Source organism: Stegostoma tigrinum, chromosome 1, assembly GCF_030684315.1.
Source record: "Stegostoma tigrinum isolate sSteTig4 chromosome 1, sSteTig4.hap1, whole genome shotgun sequence".
Lineage (NCBI taxonomy): Eukaryota > Metazoa > Chordata > Chondrichthyes > Orectolobiformes > Stegostomatidae > Stegostoma > Stegostoma tigrinum.
Window position 1 is genome coordinate 136,933,260 of NC_081354.1, and position 19,391 is coordinate 136,952,650.

The 19,391-nt window shown below is 39.9% G+C and overlaps 1 protein-coding gene across 1 annotated transcript in view; it reads right to left on the reverse strand.

Annotated features, from left to right (window-relative positions):
- Positions 1-19,391, reverse strand: part of pik3c3 (phosphatidylinositol 3-kinase, catalytic subunit type 3) — a 127,000-nt gene that overhangs the window by 49,472 nt on the left and 58,137 nt on the right. Inside the window, exons 12-16 of the mRNA XM_059648839.1 lie at positions 15,272-15,362; positions 9,095-9,162; positions 5,964-6,069; positions 4,337-4,453; positions 2,104-2,235 (exon numbers count right to left, since the gene is read on the reverse strand). Of these exons, the coding sequence (XP_059504822.1) occupies positions 2,104-2,235; positions 4,337-4,453; positions 5,964-6,069; positions 9,095-9,162; positions 15,272-15,362 (514 nt within the window). The remainder of the gene's footprint in view (positions 1-2,103; positions 2,236-4,336; positions 4,454-5,963; positions 6,070-9,094; positions 9,163-15,271; positions 15,363-19,391) is intronic.

Genomic DNA, 19,391 nt, shown 5'->3' on the forward strand with positions numbered 1-19,391 from the left:
GGTGCAGAATAGTCCATAATACTTCTGCCTTTCTACAAGATGCAAGCCAATGGTATTCACCAGGATGTTGATAGTGGGGAATCAGCAATGGTAACATTAAGGGGTGGTAGTTTGATAGTGTCTTATTGGAGAAAGGTCATTGGCATTAGTGTGGTACGAAGGGGTTAAATTGCCACTTTTAACCGAAGCCTGGATATTGTGCAGGTCCTGTTGCATATGAAAATGGACTGCTTCAGTATCTAAGGAGACATGAATAACGCTGAACATTGTGCAATCATTGGTGAACATCCCCACTTCTGACCTTATGATACAGGGAAGCTTATTATGAAGCAGCTCCAAATATGTTGGACCCAGGACACTACCTTGAGGAACTCCTTAAGAAATATTTTAGCAATGAGATGACTGACCTCCAACAAGCACAACCATCTTCCTATGTGCCAGGCATGGCTCCAACCAGTCTGTTCCTTTTTGCCACTGATTTCAGTTTTGCTGGGGGTCCTTGATATCACCCTCAGTCAAAGGCAGCACTGATGTCAAGGGCTGTCACTCTCAACATACCTCTGAAATTCAGCTCTTTTGACTATAGTTGAAGCAAGGCTGTAATGAGATTAGGAGCTGAGTGGTCCTGGCAGAACCTAAAAAACTGGGCCTCATTGAGCAGCTTAATTCTGAGATGCTGCTGCCTAACAGCACTGTTGATGATACCTTCCCTCTCTTGACAGATGATTGAGTGTAGACTGGTGGAGGCGTAATTGATTGGATTGACTTGTCTTGCTTTGTATGTATAGGAAATTCCAGAGTACTTAAGAAAGTAGTCCTAGAAACTGTAGATACATTGGTGGTCACTTACAGCTGAAGCAATACAATTCGTCAGGCATAGCTCCGAGAAGTACTTTGTCATTTCACTTTTTCTCAATGCGGCAAAGATAACTATCATTTTCTGCATCATAATGTAATTTTTTTTCTCAGCTAACAATTCCACTCAGTGGTCAGAAGGGCACCCTCCTATTGCTCCTCACTAGTTCTCATGATGATTTGCTGAAGCATGCTCTTTTGGTCACATTTTCTTTCAGATTTGCACATGCTTCCTCAGTGATATCAGCGAGACTTGAGCTCGGATATTTACTGAGTAGGCTTGCAGCAAAGAAAGAGTAGCTGTCAACAAGAAATCTGCAAGTTCATTCCGGGTTTTAACTTCAGGCAAGTGAACGTCTTCCCCTCACAGGTGTGTTGGCCAAATGTCCAAAGAGCAGCAGAATTTTAGCCCTGGTGGGGCAAGATCATGGCGGTATCAGGGTTGAGGGGTTGATTTTCTGGGCTTGAAGGTAGGGCTGTTTAAAAAGTTTCTTATGGATTTAGGCTCATCTCCTTTCACTTTTAGGGTTTAGGAAGCCAGCAAGCAAAATAAAATAAGGAAGGCTGTGGCCAGAAAAGGCCAGCACACAGTGGTTAAAGGATATAAGCCTTAAACTGAAGCAGGGAGCCATCTTAAAAAGTTAATGGGGCTGACCTGCCTGAACTGGGAACAGACTGCTCCTGCCCCTGTTTCCCTTAAAACTTTCAGGTTTGAGATGGCTAGGTTTCAAGTTTAAAATTTTGACTTTTCACCTATTTTTGGGGCAAAAGGGGTTAACTTTTTATTGATTCCTGGCAATAGAAGTTCTACCTCTGTACCTCTGACTCCTGACTTTGCTCTATGCAACAGGATGGCACTGACTACAAGTTTTCATGCTCACAATTTACCTTACATTTATAATTCTTTAGAGATAGCCAATAAATATCACTAGTCTAGACCAGAATGTTGCAGCTGCGGAAGATATTCATAGTATTTTTCCACTAGCTTGTAACATCCATTAAAAGTTAAATGCAAACTCTATTTGTTCAAAATGGGGCAGTGAATTTGCCAGTAATAAAGCAAACTCTCTTCTTACTGTCCACCGTTCTTTAGGCAAACCAAACTGAAAAGCAATTCTGAATAAAGATTACTGCTAGACTATTCAAAGAAATTATACCAGAAACATTCAACAGAGACTTTTTGCCAATTAAACCACAAGTTAAAATTACATAAAACCACGCACATAATAAATCACAACCTCAATTTACCTTAAATAATGTTGCTTTTTCTGGGATGATACCCCTGATTTTAACTTGTGGCTCTAAAGGCAAAGGGATAGGTTCAATTTCTGATAAGTTTACTTTTTCATTGTCTGCCAATAACGTCTGCAACCTTTCAATCTGGATGGGGAGAACAAAAACAAAACATTGTGAAAACATGAGGGATTGGAGAAAGTTTTGAAGTCAAATAAAAACACAAAGTGAATGGGAATGCAAGGAGGACAAAAGGTCACACCTTCAAAAGTGAATTAACATGTCATTTTCCATAGTCTCTTATTTCTAGAACCTTACCTTGCACAAATTGGCTGCTTTATTTCCCCAAATTACAATACTGGCTGTAGCTTGAAAGTGCATAATTTATTTGGAAACATTTCAGCAAAAAAGAACACATTGAGATCATTATGGAGGTTTTAAAAATGAAGTTACTTTTCCAATCCCATAATCCATCAATTTTTCAACCAGGTACTTAAACTGCAGAGATAGCACTAAACCGGCAGCTCTTATTACACAAAATATGAGCCTGCACAAGCAACTTGTTTAAGAAGGGAATTTTTTTTTAAAAGAGTACTGAAAGACAAACTGTGAAGCACTACATTGAGTAGGATGCCTGCAATTCACTCGCACTTACAGTGACAGCACTAACCTATTGTCTGCCATTGGGATGGCTATGAGATCAACAAGCAGCATAGAGTCCATATGGACTCTAAATGAAAAATGTAAATATTTCAATTTTTTCATTTATTTGTGGTGAGACTATGGCAGTATTCTTTTTGGAAAATGGAATCTATAGTTGCTGTAATGTTAGATGTTGCCACTGATGCAGGCATTCCTGCATGTTTAACTTCCCCAGCCTGGACAAATGAGGGTGGCTAGTGCCAGGAAGGGCACATAGCTGTAAAATACTCACCAAATTCAAAAGTAATGGTTGATAGAAACAACTGGTATTGGGACAATCACGCATATAGTGTGGGAATAACCAGAACAGGAAATAAGCATCGGAATAGTTTGTTAAAATTTGTTCAACATCCAAGCTTCACAACACAATTACGAAATATATACCAATGTGGATGGCCTTAAAACATTAGGAACTAAAGGAGACTCAGTTTATTTCGACAGAATTGTGCAATGACTTATAATACTTAACAATGGAAAAAAACACTAAACTCAACCAGGTGACAACTGTTGATCTCCACAAGAATGGTAAAATATTGATGGATAACAATTTTCATTAGTCCATGCTTTCACATTCAGTTATTGTTCTGCTCTAATAATTATATAAACTATAAGCTGCTTTAAAGATAATTTTTGTGCTAAAAAAATTACCATTATCAAAAATCTCAGTATGGAGGAGGGATCTCAGACTAAAAAAACCTGATAACAAAAATTAAGCGTCATAACAACTGTTACAAGAGTGTGTCTTCTAGCTGGATACTAGATCAGTAAAATACAAAGTGTCAAGTACTTTCAACACAGAATTCACCTTATCGTGTCTGCATCATTCAACAAAGATTGACTACACTCGTCCCATTTCCAGCATTTGGCTCATAGCAATGCAAATGAATATGTAAATACTGTTCGAATTCTGCAAGAGGTTTCTTACTGAACAGACAGTGAGTTCCAGACTCCTATCACTGAGTGTGAAAAAAAATTCTCAACCCTCCTCTTAGTCTTCTCTAAGAATGGAAAAATGCCTTCCTATTCACCTTATCTATGCCCCTCAATTTTGTACACCTACATCAGTTCCTGTCTCAATCTCTCCTGTTCCAAGACAAAGAACTACAGCCTTTCCCATCTTTCCTCAGAGCTCAGACTTTCCAGGCCAAGCATCATTCTGTGCATCATTCTGGTACATCTCTGTACCCTCTCTAAAGTGATCACTTCCTTCTTATTATGTGGTGATCAGAGTTGCATACAATACACCACTTGTGGGCTAATCAGCATTTTAGGCAGTTAAAACTTGCAACACGAATCTCAATGAGTTAAATTATAAGTCTCTTAAAACACCAGAAAGAAATTTATACTTCTTAATCAGTCAAATGTTCTCATGCAAAACATAAGAAATCAACTTCCACATTGTCATATTCAAGAATGTTGACAAAAATATTCATCTGGTGCAAATATATAATTGAAATAAACAGTTTATAATATACAGGAACATAGCATAAACACCAATGCTATCCAAATTTACTTTCAGGTGAATTAATGAGCATTGTAGAAATACCTTTTTCTTCCGATTCCCACTCTCTCGCTGAACAGCTTTCATAAGATGCACTAGTCGATCCACAAATGTTTGTTGAGCAGCGAGAAGAGAGCGCATAACTCTCACATTTTTGTCTCCCTAGCCATTGAGGAAAAAAATACATTTAAACAGGTTACCTAATAGCTAAACAAACTAACAAAGTCCAATTCTGTACAGTAGTCATCCCAGAAGCAGCTTTACTTAATAATTTTTCAAGCTGTACCTTGTGCATCCTGGGGATAGCAGTCTCTTAGAGGACCAGGCTAGACATGCAACTCTAATTACCAATCTTTTAAGAAGGTTGGGGGTACAGAATTCAATTAGGGTGGATACCAGTAGGTGTAAAATAATTTTCGAAAGAACTCAGGACAAATGGTGTTCATTGATCAAAATAAAAATTTGCAATTATCCAAAACATTTGCATACAGCAAATCTTTATTTTGTGGAGAAATCACTCAATACAAATTTACATCAGAATCGTGATGAGAATTTTGTTTTGACCCTTAGCAGATATCTTACGGCATCACATGCAGGTTGACAAATATACACTGTATTACAAACCTAATAACAATCCTTTAAGTTTTTGAAACAATTAAAAAAAGTTTAGAAAATCTATCATTTAAAACGTTAACCTTTGCTTAATAAGTCCTTTTATTGGGTACTTTGCAAATTAGGATGAGGTCAAGTAAAGTTACTGTATTTGCATTATTCAGTGTCAATTGTTCGCCTCATTGGGAAGGTGTGGAAAATTGCGAACAAGCAAGCAAAGATGTGAAGATTCTGGCAATTAGTGAAACAAATTATTTTTAAAACATCCAAGCATAACAAAGCAAGCAACAATGGCTTCAAAGAAGAATCTTCCTAAAGCAAAAACCATTACTATTTGGCTCTTTGCAGATAATGCTAGACCAGCTGAGTTTCTCTAGCGCTTTCTGTTTTTATAACAGATCTCTCTCATCTGCAGGAATTTTCTTTTATTACAGTGTTGGCTCACCTCAGTCACACATAAAACTTTTAAGTGCTCCTACCATTTTGTCAAATACGAGAACATAAAAATGAATTACAGAAGTTGGGACGGTCTACCTTCAAAAAGAGAAGGCTGATGGGAAATTTGATATGGTATTCAAATTCACGCAAGGTCCAGACTGAGCAAAACAGGAGAAACTGTTTCCACTGATGAAAGGATAAAGATAGACTGCCTATTTAGAGTAATAGCAAAAGGGTGAAAAGTGACATGAGGCTGAAGAAGGCTGAAGAATGGGACTCATTTCAAGAGCCGGTGCAGACACAATGGCTGAAGGGCCTCCCCCTTCTGCACTGCAACAATATTGTCATCGTGGAGGAGAAAGAGCCTGCCCCTGTAGCACAATCTAGCGACTTTTGCAGTTAACTCATAACATTAACAAACATTACAAACTGTGATAATAATGCCCATATATAAATAGTTCTAATGTCAGAAAGGTGCATTCTCAAGATTGACACATGTTAATTAAATAAATTGTCTTTCAAGCCAAAAAGCAGGTTATTACTGCAGCCACATTCCTATCTGTTACAGTATAATTAATTATCTGATCTCACGACCCCATAATAAAAGAGAAAATAATCATACCTTTAGCAGAGCTTGACTAAACCTCCTCATCACATTCAAATACATCTCATGAGTTTTTGGGTCACGTTGTTGAGTATCCTGATCTTCACATTCTACAATAACATACCTTTGGAAATAGGATAAAGAAGACAGCTTAGAAATACTGTACATGAACAGAAAAACCAAAAGGTCACAAATATAGTACATTTATCATAAAAATGTCACCATTGAATCATTTTAATTCAACAAAATAATCCTTATACTGTATTCAGTTAAATACATGTATGTTTCTTCTATATATAACTTGATCAGAAACAATTAAACAAAACTAGCTGTATATTTTGAATAAATCAGACAATAAATCGAAGGGTCTAGGCCCGAAACGTCAGCTTTTGTGCTCCTGAGATGCTGCTTGGCCTGCTGTGTTCATCCAGCCTCACATTTTATTATCAATAAATCAGGAATGTCTGTTTTGGTAGGAATGAGACAAAGTAGTCCTGGAATATCTATAAGACAGAGGTAGAGAGCTTGCTGATAAGCAAGGGTTTGAAACTAGGTGGGAATATGGACAATCAGAACAGCCATACTATAATTAAATGACTGAGCAGACTTGAAGGACCATGTAGCCTACTCCTGCTCCTAATGTGTATGTTCACGTGTTGGCTTGTGTAATATATATGAGGGGGATGGGTGAAGTGCAGTGTCTCTTTGCAGTCTCATGACTCTAATCGTCATAACGTATGTTTCTACTCAATTATTGACGTTGCTTGTGTATTAATTTGTCTCAGGATACAACAGATCAATCAGGTTTCTGCTGTCCCAGTGTCAGGGGCCTTGGTTCAATTCCAGCCTTGAGTGACTATGTGAAGTTTGCATTGTGACATTCTCCCCATATCTACATGGGTTTCTTCACACAGTCCAAAGATGCGCAGGTCACATTGACTGACCAAGATAAAATTCCACAATAACAAAGTGTGGAGCTGGATGAACACAGCAGGCCAAGCAGCATCTCAGGAGCACAAACATGACGTTTCGGGCCTAGACCCTTCATCAGAGAGGGGGATGGGGAGAGGGAACAGGAATAAATAGGGACAGAGGGGGAGGCGGACTGAAGATGGAGAGAAAAAAAGATAGGTAGAGAGGACAGTATAGCTGAGGAGATAGGGATAGGTCAGTCCAGAGAAGACTATTACAAGAGAGTTGTAGTGGGAGAGAGATTCCCTGAGGTTGGTCTGGAGGGAGGAGGGTAACTTCTTCAGGGAAGGCATCCCTGGAAGAGGCTTTGCAGTGAGGTTAAAATTGTATCAGTGATAATGGTATCGTTGTGTCCAAGGATGCAGAGACTTGGTGGGTCAACCATGATAAATGTGTGGTTACAGGAAACGGTGGGGTGCTCTTTAGAGGGTTGGTGCAGACTTTAATGAAAGGAAAGGCTCTTTTCTGCACTGCAGGGATTCTAGAATGCATGGGAAATTGTGTCTTACAAATTTGATTTGAGTTTTTTTGAAGAGTTGATCAAGAAGATAGATGAAGGCAGAGTCGTAGACACTGTCTATGTGGACTTCAACAAGATTCTGCATGGTAGACTGGTTAGGAAGGTTAAATCAGATAGGATCCAGGGAGATCAAGCTAACTGGATACAAAATTGGCTTAATAGTCAGAGACAGCAGGTGGTGGTATCGGGTTGTTACTCAGACTGGATTCTCAAACATTTTTCAGAACAGGTTGAAGACATGAGTTGGGTGATACACTAACAATTTCACAATATATAAAAGAGCCACAACTCCTGACAGTTATAAACCCAGGCATGTGAAATCCAAGAAAACAAGTCCAAGCAGTTCGCTTAAGACATTTAAATTTCAGCACCATTAAAAATTATCCAACAAGTATCCTTTTCGTGATCTTCTAAAAGAAAAACAAGTTCATAACTTCTGTCTTTCAAATGATCCAATTGCACAATCATAAAAAAATTAAACATGAAAAAATTAGTTGAAGCTTCAAGGCAATATATTAACTGCTATGAAGTTAAATCAATTGCCAACAGCTGAAATTCTAAATGTCATGATTAAACACTTTCCACGATTTATTATAAAAACCTTTCCCAAATGCAAATTTGTCAAAACCTAAGATGTTCCTGCAATTAATATAACCAAACACGCTGCAAATCCTGATGCTTCTGAAAATCATGTTTATCAATCTATTTGATGTTCCACAAAGACAACCAATAGCTTGCGATGAAGTAAAATCAATACTCAAAAGAAGAACAAGGTAATGGTCCGACGTAGGAAACATGCAATCGCCTCACTTGTCTACAGGAATTTACATTCGAATGTCAAAAATCAGAACGAGGCCTTAAACACAACAGACCACCAAAATTACAGGTGCACCAAAAACCTCTTGTGGTCTCACTACTTGCACCTTTTCCCAGACCCACAAAATGAACCACTTCTAACCTCCTCACTCTGGCTCTTCGTAAGTATTCAGTTACCTGGAAGTAACTCTGAAATTCACTGATCCTCTTCATCTTATACTGCCTCCTTCAATATTCTTCTCAAAAGTTACTTTGTTAACCAAACATTTACGCAACCTGCCTAATATTCATTTTTTTACACATGAACCATTTCTTTCAGATTTTGAATGTCAGAGCCTTGAGATTGATTTCCACATGCAGAATTGTAACTGTTATTGATGTTTTACACTGAATTTTTCCAACCTAACCAATTGGGCAAAATCATATGAAGGAAGCTCTGACATAGTTCCAAACATTTTCCAAAGAGAATGCCATATGCACATAAAGGGTGTACTGCTTACATGTTCGCCCAATTTAAATGTGATTTTCTTTCACTGTCTCTTTTCAAACTGGAAAGGAACTAGTTTTTTTTACAGAGCAAGCAAATAATATGGGAAAACCACTTAGATCGATAATATTATGTTGTGGCATCCAAACAGCAGGAGATCTGTGATGTTCATCAGTTTCTTTCTCAGCAGTTTACATGCAAGTTTCTACTTAGAAAAGACCAAAGGTACAAAGAAAACCACATGAAAGATTCTGTAAGGTTCTCTATTTTCATCAAATATCACTTACTGACTTAGGGAGCACTACAGGAAATTAATTCTGAAGAAAATCCCAAAGTAAAATTCAAATCACTTACCAGTATAAATAGTTGGCTAGAGTGGAATTCCTACAAGCTCTTGATATTAGAAATGCACAAAGATCTTGCTGAAAAAAAAACACAAGTCAAATCATCGTTGAACTATTAATTGAAGAAACTGTCATCTAAAGGAGCTGATGACGACTAAGGAATTGGTCCATTTCTTTTTCTAATTGACCACCTGTCCCAACACACTACTCTATTTTGACAGATTTACTTTCCTATGCTGATCAACTTAAACAATTCTTTGCCTAAACATACATCTATTTATCTCTTGAATCAATTTACAGACAATTTCTTAAATTACTTTATGTTTTACTGAGACAGGATATGAAATTAAATAAAAACAGAAAATGTTGCAAATACTCAGCAGGATTGGAAGCAACCGTGGAGAGGGAAGCAGAGGTTGAATTTCACAATTTTGACTTTCATTACTGTGTTCGCAGCTCAGGATGCAGTCTCCTTTATATTGAGAGTCCCAAAGTTCATATTGGATGAACACTTCTCTCAGCTTTCAGTCATGTTAACTTTAGTGCTTCGTCTACTCTTGCTTGAGCTTGGCCTCCTACACTATTCCAATGAAGGTCAATGAAAGGTTGATCAGCAGTGCCGCTTTTTTCAAATGAGGTATTTCACAGCCTTCAACACAGTTCAACAGCATCAGATCGTAACCTTAGCCACATTTATTCAAGATGGCAGTTCATAGCATTTTCCATTTACACCTTCTTTAGAAATTCCTTTACCAGTTTTGTTAGCATCATCTTTTGCCGTGCATACTTAAATCTTATCATTTTCTTTGAGGAAAGCTGCCTGGAACATACAGTCCCACTTAGGGATATCACACAAAAGATATTGCTGCCCTTAGTATTATAATGTATTGTCACCTAAATTAAAACCCAGATAGATCAGTGTGAGAGCTACCAACTGAAATGAGAGATGTTGTCTTATTTGACTTTCTGTAGAAGGCACAACTGGGCTACTAATTTTGCAATAACTTCTAATGTTCTTTTCAATGTTTGTGTCAATCATATAGAATGGTCTCCATTTTGTCCATTAGCCCTCCCTACAAATAAATACAATTGTAAAGAATTAGGACAACGTTTTATATGATCTATCAAAATTCATTATCATCTTATCTTGTTGCATTATTTTTTAATTTCTACTTTCAATACAATCATTGATTAAAGATCTTGCCTCAAGAAATCAAATTTTCCTGCAATATCCCAATCTAAAAGTAACACTGCTTCTTAGTTTCTATTTTTCTAGGAAAATCTCTACCCAAATTTCACAGTTTCCATACTACACAGATTACATTGAAACCCCCCAAAGATGTGTCCTCACTTGCTACTATACTGCCTGTACACCTATGGCTGGGTTGCTAAACTCTGAATGAACACCAACTACAAGTTCACTGACAATACCACTGTAGTGGGATGGATATCTAACAATGGCAAGTCAAAATACAGAAGGGCGATAGAGGACTTGGTGACATGGCGCAACGAAAACAATCTGTTCTCAGTGTCGGCAAAACTAAAGAACTGATTATCGACTTCAGAAAGAAAGCAGAACACACCCAGATTTACATGAACAGAATGGAAGTTGAGAGGGTGAACAGTATCAAGTTTCTCCAAGTGGCAATAGCTGACAATCTGTCCTGGACTGCTAACCTAGATGCGACAATCTAGGTACAACAAATCATCTTCTTCCTTAGGCAGCTCAGGAAATTTGGCACATCTATAAAGCTCCTCACCAACTTCTACAGATGCACCATTACAAGCATACTGTCCTGGTGCATAACAGACTGGTATGGCAACTGTTCTGCCCAGGACTGTAAGAAACTACAGAAGGTGTTGTGCACAGCCCAGACCATCATGGAAGCCAACCTTCTATCCACGGTCTCCATTTACATGGCTCACTGCTGCAGCAAGGTGGTCAACATCATCAAAGACCCATCACACCCTGGTAGTGATCTCCTACAACCTCTCCAATCAGGTAGATGGAAGATACAGAAGCCTAAACACTTGGATGAGCAGGTAAGAAACAGCTTCTTTCTGGCCATTATCAGACTGTTGAATGGACTCTAGCCTCAAATAAGGTAACCTGTATGCCTCCAAGGCTTTTTGATCTGTACATCCTTCGTCTGCTGTGATCTGCCTGTACCCCTCGGACACAAAGCTTTTCACTGTATTTTGGTACACATAACGACCAAATCAAAATCAAATCAAATCAGCTGGCACACCAAGGAGCACTTTTAGAGTGACTGGCTTGAGAGGCAGAAAATCTAACAGAATATGGTCTGGAGAAGGTGAGTAGGAGGACAGCCATTTGCAAATATTTTTCTGTAATATCTTTCATTACCAAAATAAAATAAAAGATTTGTCAAACGTTTTTCAAAACCTAGAAAGATGAATATTGGAAAGTAGCAAAAGAATACTTCAAAAAACTGGAGTGACGGGTAATGAAAAGTTTAGATGGTATAGTAAACCTGAACATCTGGAGGGGAGCAAGGCTATTGAAAAATGCTATTCAAATTCAAGACAGAGCTTCAAATTGAAGCATTAGGATCGGGGAGCACAAGAGACTGATTATTGTTCAAAAGAGAGCAGTTCATTCAGCTAGTGAACTTACTACAGGACACAACATTCATTTCCGTCAGCACTCGAGGACCACTTTCTTAAACCGATAGAGACTGGCAATAAATGCAATTAAGCCAGATTGAGAACAGAAAACTAAAGCCCCGGTTAAGGGTGCATTGTGGCTGCATAATTTACAATGCATTGTAACAACTCACTAAAGGCCAACTTAACAGCTCATTTCTTTCTCCAACTGCAAATACCAAAGACAATAACAGCACAACTGTGGGAACATTAGCTTGCTCACCAGACTAACTTGGAATTTGTCACAGTTCCTTCATTACTGCTGAACCAAAATCCTAGAATTCTTAACACAAAGAATTGCGGAAGCACTTTTTATTTTTATTCATTTGTGGGAAGTAAGCTTCGTTGGCTGAGCCAGCATTTATTGCCCGTCCCTAGTTGCCCTTCAGAAGGTGGTGATGAGCTGCCTTCTTGAACTGCCGCAGTCCATCTGCTGTGAGTTGAGCCTTAATGCTATAATGGAGGGATTTCCAGGATTTTGACACAGCAACAGTGAAGCAACTATAATTAAAAGAACTGTAGTGAATTCCTAGCTGCGCTGGTCTACATTCTCACAGCAATATATCTAGCCTTGCCAGCATAGAGAACAAAAATAAAAGGGCAGGTGGATAAAGGGCTTAATGTGAAAGAAATAGAGGCACAGAAGATTGGGATGGACCGTAGTTTTTGGAGAAGGATAACTAAACAGGCCAGGAGGTATAGGAACAGAATTAGGTCATTCAGCTCATCAAGTCTGCTCCACCACTGACTCATGGTTGATATGTTTCTCAACATCATTCCCCTGCCTTCTCCCTGTAATCTTTGATCTCCTTACCAATTAAGAACTTATCTAACTCTGTCTTCAAAACGCTCAGTGGCTTGGCCTCCAAAGCCCTCTACAGATTAAGCACCCTCTGACTAAATAGATTCCTCCTCATCTCAGTTTTAAAGGGTAATCCCTTTACTCTGAAACTGTGCCTTCTGGTATCTCTCCAACTTATGGAAATGTTTTCTCCACATGAACTCTATCCAGGCCTCTTAGTATTCTCTAAGTTTCAATGAGATACCCCCGCACAGAATTGTAGCATCCTTACAATGCAGAAAGAGACCATCCAGCCCATTGAGTATCCCCCGGCTCTCTGAAGAATCCCAACCAGATTCACCTCCCCACCCACTCCATCGCCGTAACCCCGCATTTACCATTGCCAATTCACCTGGTCAGCACTACTTTGGATTGTGGGAAGAAACCACAGCACCCAGCAGAAGCCCACACAGACACAGGGAGAACATTCACACATACAGTCATCCAAGTTAGAATCAAACCGGCCTCCCGGGGCTGTGGCATAGCAGTGCTAATCATTGTGCCACCCTCATCCTTCTAAACTCTATCGAATGCAGGCCCAGAGTCTTCAATCATTCTTCATACGACAAACCCTTTATCCCTAGGGTCATTCTTTTAAACCTTCTTTGAACATCCTCCTATACCGGTATATCCTTTTGAAACATTGACAAAACTGCTCACAATATTCCAAATGCAGTCTGATCAGAGCCTTATGCAGCCTTAGCAGTACATCCCTTATCCAAACGAATGCTAATATTGCACTTGTCTTCCTAACTGCCAACTGAACCTATGTTAGATCAGGACACCATGAGAATAAAGAGTCTTGGTAAATGATTAGGGTTTCAAAAATATGAGGAAATGTAGGGGCAAAAGCATCAATCTTAGAGTTAGAACTGGTTGTCATAGTAAAGAGAAAGCTAGCAGCTTGACAAACACACAATTAGAAGCCAATCAGTGAAAAAAGTCTAACTTGAACAAAGACAGTAGGAGGGGGCTGGAGAAAATGATGATGGCACTAAATTCCAAAGATTACAGCTGCAATCTTCTCACTACTTAACTAGGGATTAACTAGTTCCCCCGACATCGAGTATAAGGCGACCAGCTGAAAAGCATAACTGGAGGCTCCTTAAATAGGTGGAGAAGAGGGCTAATAATCAAAGAACCTAAAAGGTCCACGAGCTGGGCTGTTGCGAGTTTCACTGTACAATATATGCAAATTGGGAGACAAATTTATTGCATGAAGCTTAGGTCATTCCTGGATCAGCTGTGATCTTTTGAGTAGCAGAGCAGGTTTAAGGGTCCTGCTCCTCATACTTACGTTTTGATAATGCTGAAATCATGAATGAAGCAGCGATTTCAGTGAAAAGCGTAAAACAGAGTAGAGGTGACAGTGGAAAAGCATTAAGGAAGGAAAACCAGTCGACGCAAAGGATGAAATGAGAGATATTTTGGCAAGTTTGCTGATGACACTAAGATTGGTGGAGTAGCTGATAGTGAAGGAGACTGTCAGAAATTACAGCAGAATATATATAGATTGGAGAGTCGGGCAGATAAATGGCAGATGGAGTTCAATCCGGGCAAATGCGAGACGATGCATTTTGGAAGATCAAATACAAGGGCAAACTATACAGGGAATGGAAAAGTCCTGAGGAAAATTGATGAACAGAGAGTTCTGGGTGTTCAGGTCCATTGTTCACTGAAGGTGACAACACAGGTCTATAGGGTGGTCAAGAAGGCATATGGCATGCTTTCCTTCATTGGGCGGGGTATTGGGTACAAGAGTTGGCAGGTCATGTTGCAGTTGTATAGGACTTTGGTTTGGCCACATTTGGAGTACTGTGTATAGTTCTGGTCGCCACAACCAAAAGGATGTGGATGCTTTGGAGAGGGTGCAGAGGAGGTTCACCAGGATGTTGCCTGGTATGGAGGGTGCTAGCTATGAAGAGAGGTTGAGTAGATTAGGATTATTTTCATCAGAAAGACGGAGATTGAGGGGGGACCTGATTGAGGTCTACAAAATCATGAGGGGTATAGACAGGGTGGATAGCAAAAAGCTTTTTCCCCCAGAGTGAGGGACTAAATTACTAGGGGTCATGAGTTCAAAGTGAGAGGAGGAAAGTTTAAGGGAGATATGCGTGGAAAGTTCTTTACACAGAGGGTGGTGGGCGCCTGGAACGCGTTGCCAGTGGAGGTGGTAGATGCAGACACGTTAGTGTCTTTTAAGATATATCTGGACAGGTACATGGATGGGCAGGGAGCAAAGTGATACAGACCCTTAGAAAATAGATGATAGGCTTAGACAGAGGATCTCGATCGGCGCAAGCTTGGAGGGCCAAAGGGCCTGTTCATGTGCTGTAGGTTTCTTTGAGAAACTGGAGTCAGCAAACTTGACAGGCAATCGACAAGGAATTTTAGGCAATGGGCTGGAGCAGGGTGACATGCATCAACCAACAGGAGGAAGAGATCAAAACATGCCCCATAATAAGTACACTAGTAACTGCATGCTTTTGGAAAGACAGGTTGGCAAAAGCATTAGCAGGTGAGGGGATGGAGCATGGTTCAGTTATAAATGTATTACATGTAGGGAAAAGGAGAGAGAACAGATGTATAAAGGAAATAACTTTTTTTTTAGTAAGAATTAAAACAAAGACAAATATCTACAAGTTTATGGAAGTAATAATTTACACCAACTGCTTTTACCTCTAGGTTTTCTCCATCTGTGGCGTCTTTTGCTTTAGAAATCGGAAGAGGGGGGGACACCGGAGGAAATGGGCTAGAGATTATTTGGGAGCTAAAACAGAATATTCAGAGTACAAATTAATAATTTTAAAAAACCAACACAGTGTCAAAAATCAAGGACAAGAGTCCACAGGCAAACAACTGCCAAAATACGATTTGCACTTTTTGACATAACATTCATTGTTAATTAAATACCATATTGAGCAACATTGATTTAGGAAACATATTCAGAATACTAACATTATGAGCGAGCGTGAGTGAGAATAGCATCAGCAATTGTGTTTTGAAAACACCAAAAATGGTCAGATTCTGAACTTGAATACAGTTACAGGGCAACAGACGTGACATGACACCAGGATATAGCCCGAGAGGTTTATTTGAAATTACAAACTCTCAGAGCTCTGCTTCTTCATCAAGTGAAGAGAAGAGAAGCACACAGTCACTGAATTTATAGACGGAGAAGATCAAAACATAGTACAAATGGTTTGAATGGAGTGTTGACAGGCTGAATAACAAATCTCTCCAGGTGATCAAAAGTGTCAGGTGGTGAGAGTAAAGCGTTACCAGCTGATTAGAAAGTGAAGGAATGACCTATGATCAAATTAATTGAGGCAGAGAAATAATTACAAAAAATTAAAAGTAAAATGATGCTGGAGACAAACCAGATGGCTGGAATAACATAACAGGTATAAGAGTCAGAGGCGAAGGTCTAACCAAAGTAATAAGTTATCTAAAACTGTACAAACTAATTAAGATAGAGAGATCATAACAAGTTATCAAGGCAGGGCAGGGAATGGCCTACTGGCTTTATCACTCGGCCATGAATCCAGAGACCCAGCTAATGCTCTGGGGACCCAGGTTCGAATCCCTCAAATGGAGGGATTTGAATTCAAAAAAGAAATCTGGAATTAAGAGTCTAACGATTGACATGAATCTATTGCCAAATGTCAGGAAAAACCCACCTGATTCACTAAGGAAAGGAAACTGCCATATCTACCTGGTCTGGGCTACATGTGGCTCCATACTCACAACAATGTGGTTAACTCTTAACTGCCCTCTGGGCAATTAGGAATAGGCAATAAATGCTGCCTAGCCAGCGACGCCCTCATCCCGTGAATGAATAAAAAAAAGATGATGGTGTCAAAACAGTAAGGAAGATCTTACAAATACAGAACCGTATAGCCGGTTGTGCGTAGCATGACATAAACCCAATTACATAGTAACACAGCAATATGTTGCCTTCTAAAACATCAGAATATTCTATCTTGAAAATGCGTAACCATTAATTTGGAAGATTATTTTTGACTACACTTTCCCTCTGCAGTCACATGAACAATAGGGGGATAAAAAAAAGCCTCTGGTCTGCCAGACTGTTACCCAGAACTGCGTAGTTGTTTGCACCATAATATACAACATTACATGATGCCTAAATGTCACGTGATTGAGCTATTTTTAAAAAAAATCAGCTGGAACTCCCAAATTAATCTGGGAGGAAAATAAATTCAAGTTATCAGAAACAGGTCCCGCTCTGATTGAAGTAATTATGCTCAGCATTCCAATTGAGGGAATCTTTGGCAAACAGGCTTCTGCTCACCAGGGTTGCCACTCTGACATTCCAACACTGGGGTCAACTGCATGCCAGAGGCCAAGTCTTTTTAGTTTATTCACTTGTGGGATGAATGAGCGTTGCTGACTGGCCAGTGTTTATTGTCTGTCCTGAGTTGTCCTTGAGAAGGTGGTGGACAGCTGCCTTCTTCAGAGATAACAAAGTATAGAGCTGGATGAACACAGCAGGCCAAGCAGCATCAGAGGAGTACAAAAGCTGCCGTTTTGGGCCTAGACCCTTCTTCAAAGTGAGAGGAGGAACATTTACGGGAGATATGCGGGGTAAGTTCTTTACACAGAGGATGGGTGGTGCCTGGAACGCGTTGCCAGCAGAGGTGGTAGACGCAGACACGATAGTGTCTTTTAAGACGTACCTGGGCAGGTACATGGATGGACAGGGAGCAAAGTGATACTGACCCTTGGAAAATAGATGACACGTTTAGACAGAGAATCTCGATTGGCGCAGGCTTGAAGGGTCGAAGGGCTTGTTCCTGTCCTGTAATTTTCTTTGTTCTTCAACCTGCTGTGGGTTGGCCCACAATGCCATTAGGGAGGGAATTCCAGGATTTTGACCTTGAAGGTATAGCAATATATTTCCAATGGTGAGTGGCTTGGATAACTTGAAGGTGGTGGTGTTCCTATAAATCTTTGTCCTTTTAGATGGAAGTGGTCATAGGTTTGAAAGGTGCTGTCTGAGGATTTTTGGTGAATTTCTGCAATGCATCTTGCAGACAGTACACACTGCTGCTACTGAATGGTGGTGGTGACGGGAGTGGATCCTTGTGGATGAGGTGCCAATCAAGCAGGCTGTATTGTCCTGGATAGTATCAAACTTCTGAGTGTTGTCGGGGCCACACTCATCCAGGCAAGTGGGGAGTATTCCATTACACACCTGACTTGTATCTTGTAGATGGTGGACAGGCTTTGGGAGACAGAAAATGCGTTACTTCCTGCAATATTCCTAGGCTCTAACCTAGCACGGCAAGACAGCTCAGTGGTTAGCACTGCTGCCTTACAATGCCGGGGCCTCTGGCTCGATTCCACCCTCTGGCAACTGTCTGTGTGGAGTTTGCACATTCTCCCCATGTCTATGTGGGTGTCCTCTGGGTGCTCCAGTTTCCTCCCACAGTCCAAAGATGTGCAAGCTAGGTGGATTGGCCATGCTAAATTGCCAGTCGTATTCAAGGATGTGTAGGTTAGATGGGGATGGGTCTGGGTGGGATGGTCTGAGAGCCGGTGTGGACTTGTTGGGCTGAACTGCCTGTTTCCACACTGTACGGATCCTGTGATTTAAGATCTTCTAATCTTGTAGCTACTGTGTTTATGTGGCAAGTCCAGTTGAGCTTCTGGTCGATGATAACCCTTAGGACGTTGACAGTTGGGAGTTCAGTGATGGGGACACCACCGAATGTCAAGGGCTGGTGGTTAGACTGTCTCTTACTGGTAATGGGCATTGCCTGGCATTTCTGTGGCACAAATGTTACTTATCAGCCCAAGCCTGGATATTGTCCAGATCTTGTTGCAATTGGACACAGACTGTTTCAGTTTTTGAGCAGTTGCGAATGTGGCTGAACATTGTGCAACCATCAGCAAACATCCCCAGTTCTGACCAGGTCTCGGGTCTCTCTCTGCTACTTTGGAAGCAAAGGGAAAGCATTATACAACTTCAGCTATCTTTTTGGAGGGGAAAACAAATATTATTATTAATAATAAAATGAAAGGACAGATTCTCAGATCTGCCAGGATATATCTAGAAAGCTTAGGTCTTTAACTTTGAATAAAATGGGTTTCTAATGCTACCCAATGGTGCTTTACCCAAGGGACCACTTCTCTTCCCATTGTCATATTCAAAGATAATGCTCAAACATGGCGTTCAACCAACTCGGGAAAATTTGTCAATGTCAATTAGCTAGTAAACACTATTCCCCGCTCCCCGCCCCGAGATCTAAATGAAAAATTGTTTAAACATGTTGCTTTCAACTCATGCAAAAAGGCCATCTTTATAAACCTCACTGAGGAGGAACATTCAGTTCCTGATTCAAATTACCCAGCGTTCCTACAGAACATTGAAACAAAAAAAGTCATACTAAGAGTAATGAAACAAGTAGTTCCTTGTGCTTCAACACAAATGGAAAGAGATTTTTCCATTCCAAATGCCAGATTTGATGTTGTTAAAACAGTAAAGGCAGTGTAGCTTTCTGAACTATTTAAGTTGAAGAAAAGCAAGCAAGTGGAACAAAACTTCCAAGGCTCCAAAAAAAGGGCTTTTGACTGACAAAGGGAAAAAAAACTGCAGGATTAGAATACTGAAATTAAAAGAAACTAAGTTCCACAAATTAAAAGACTTGGAAAGAAGCATTTAAAATATTTTCAGTGCAAAATGCCCAATCCTGAGACATTGTACTTTTGAGCAGTTTGACTTCTTGTTTTGTCATTTTACAGATGCTGTTAGCTGTTAGAAATAGACAATCACCAT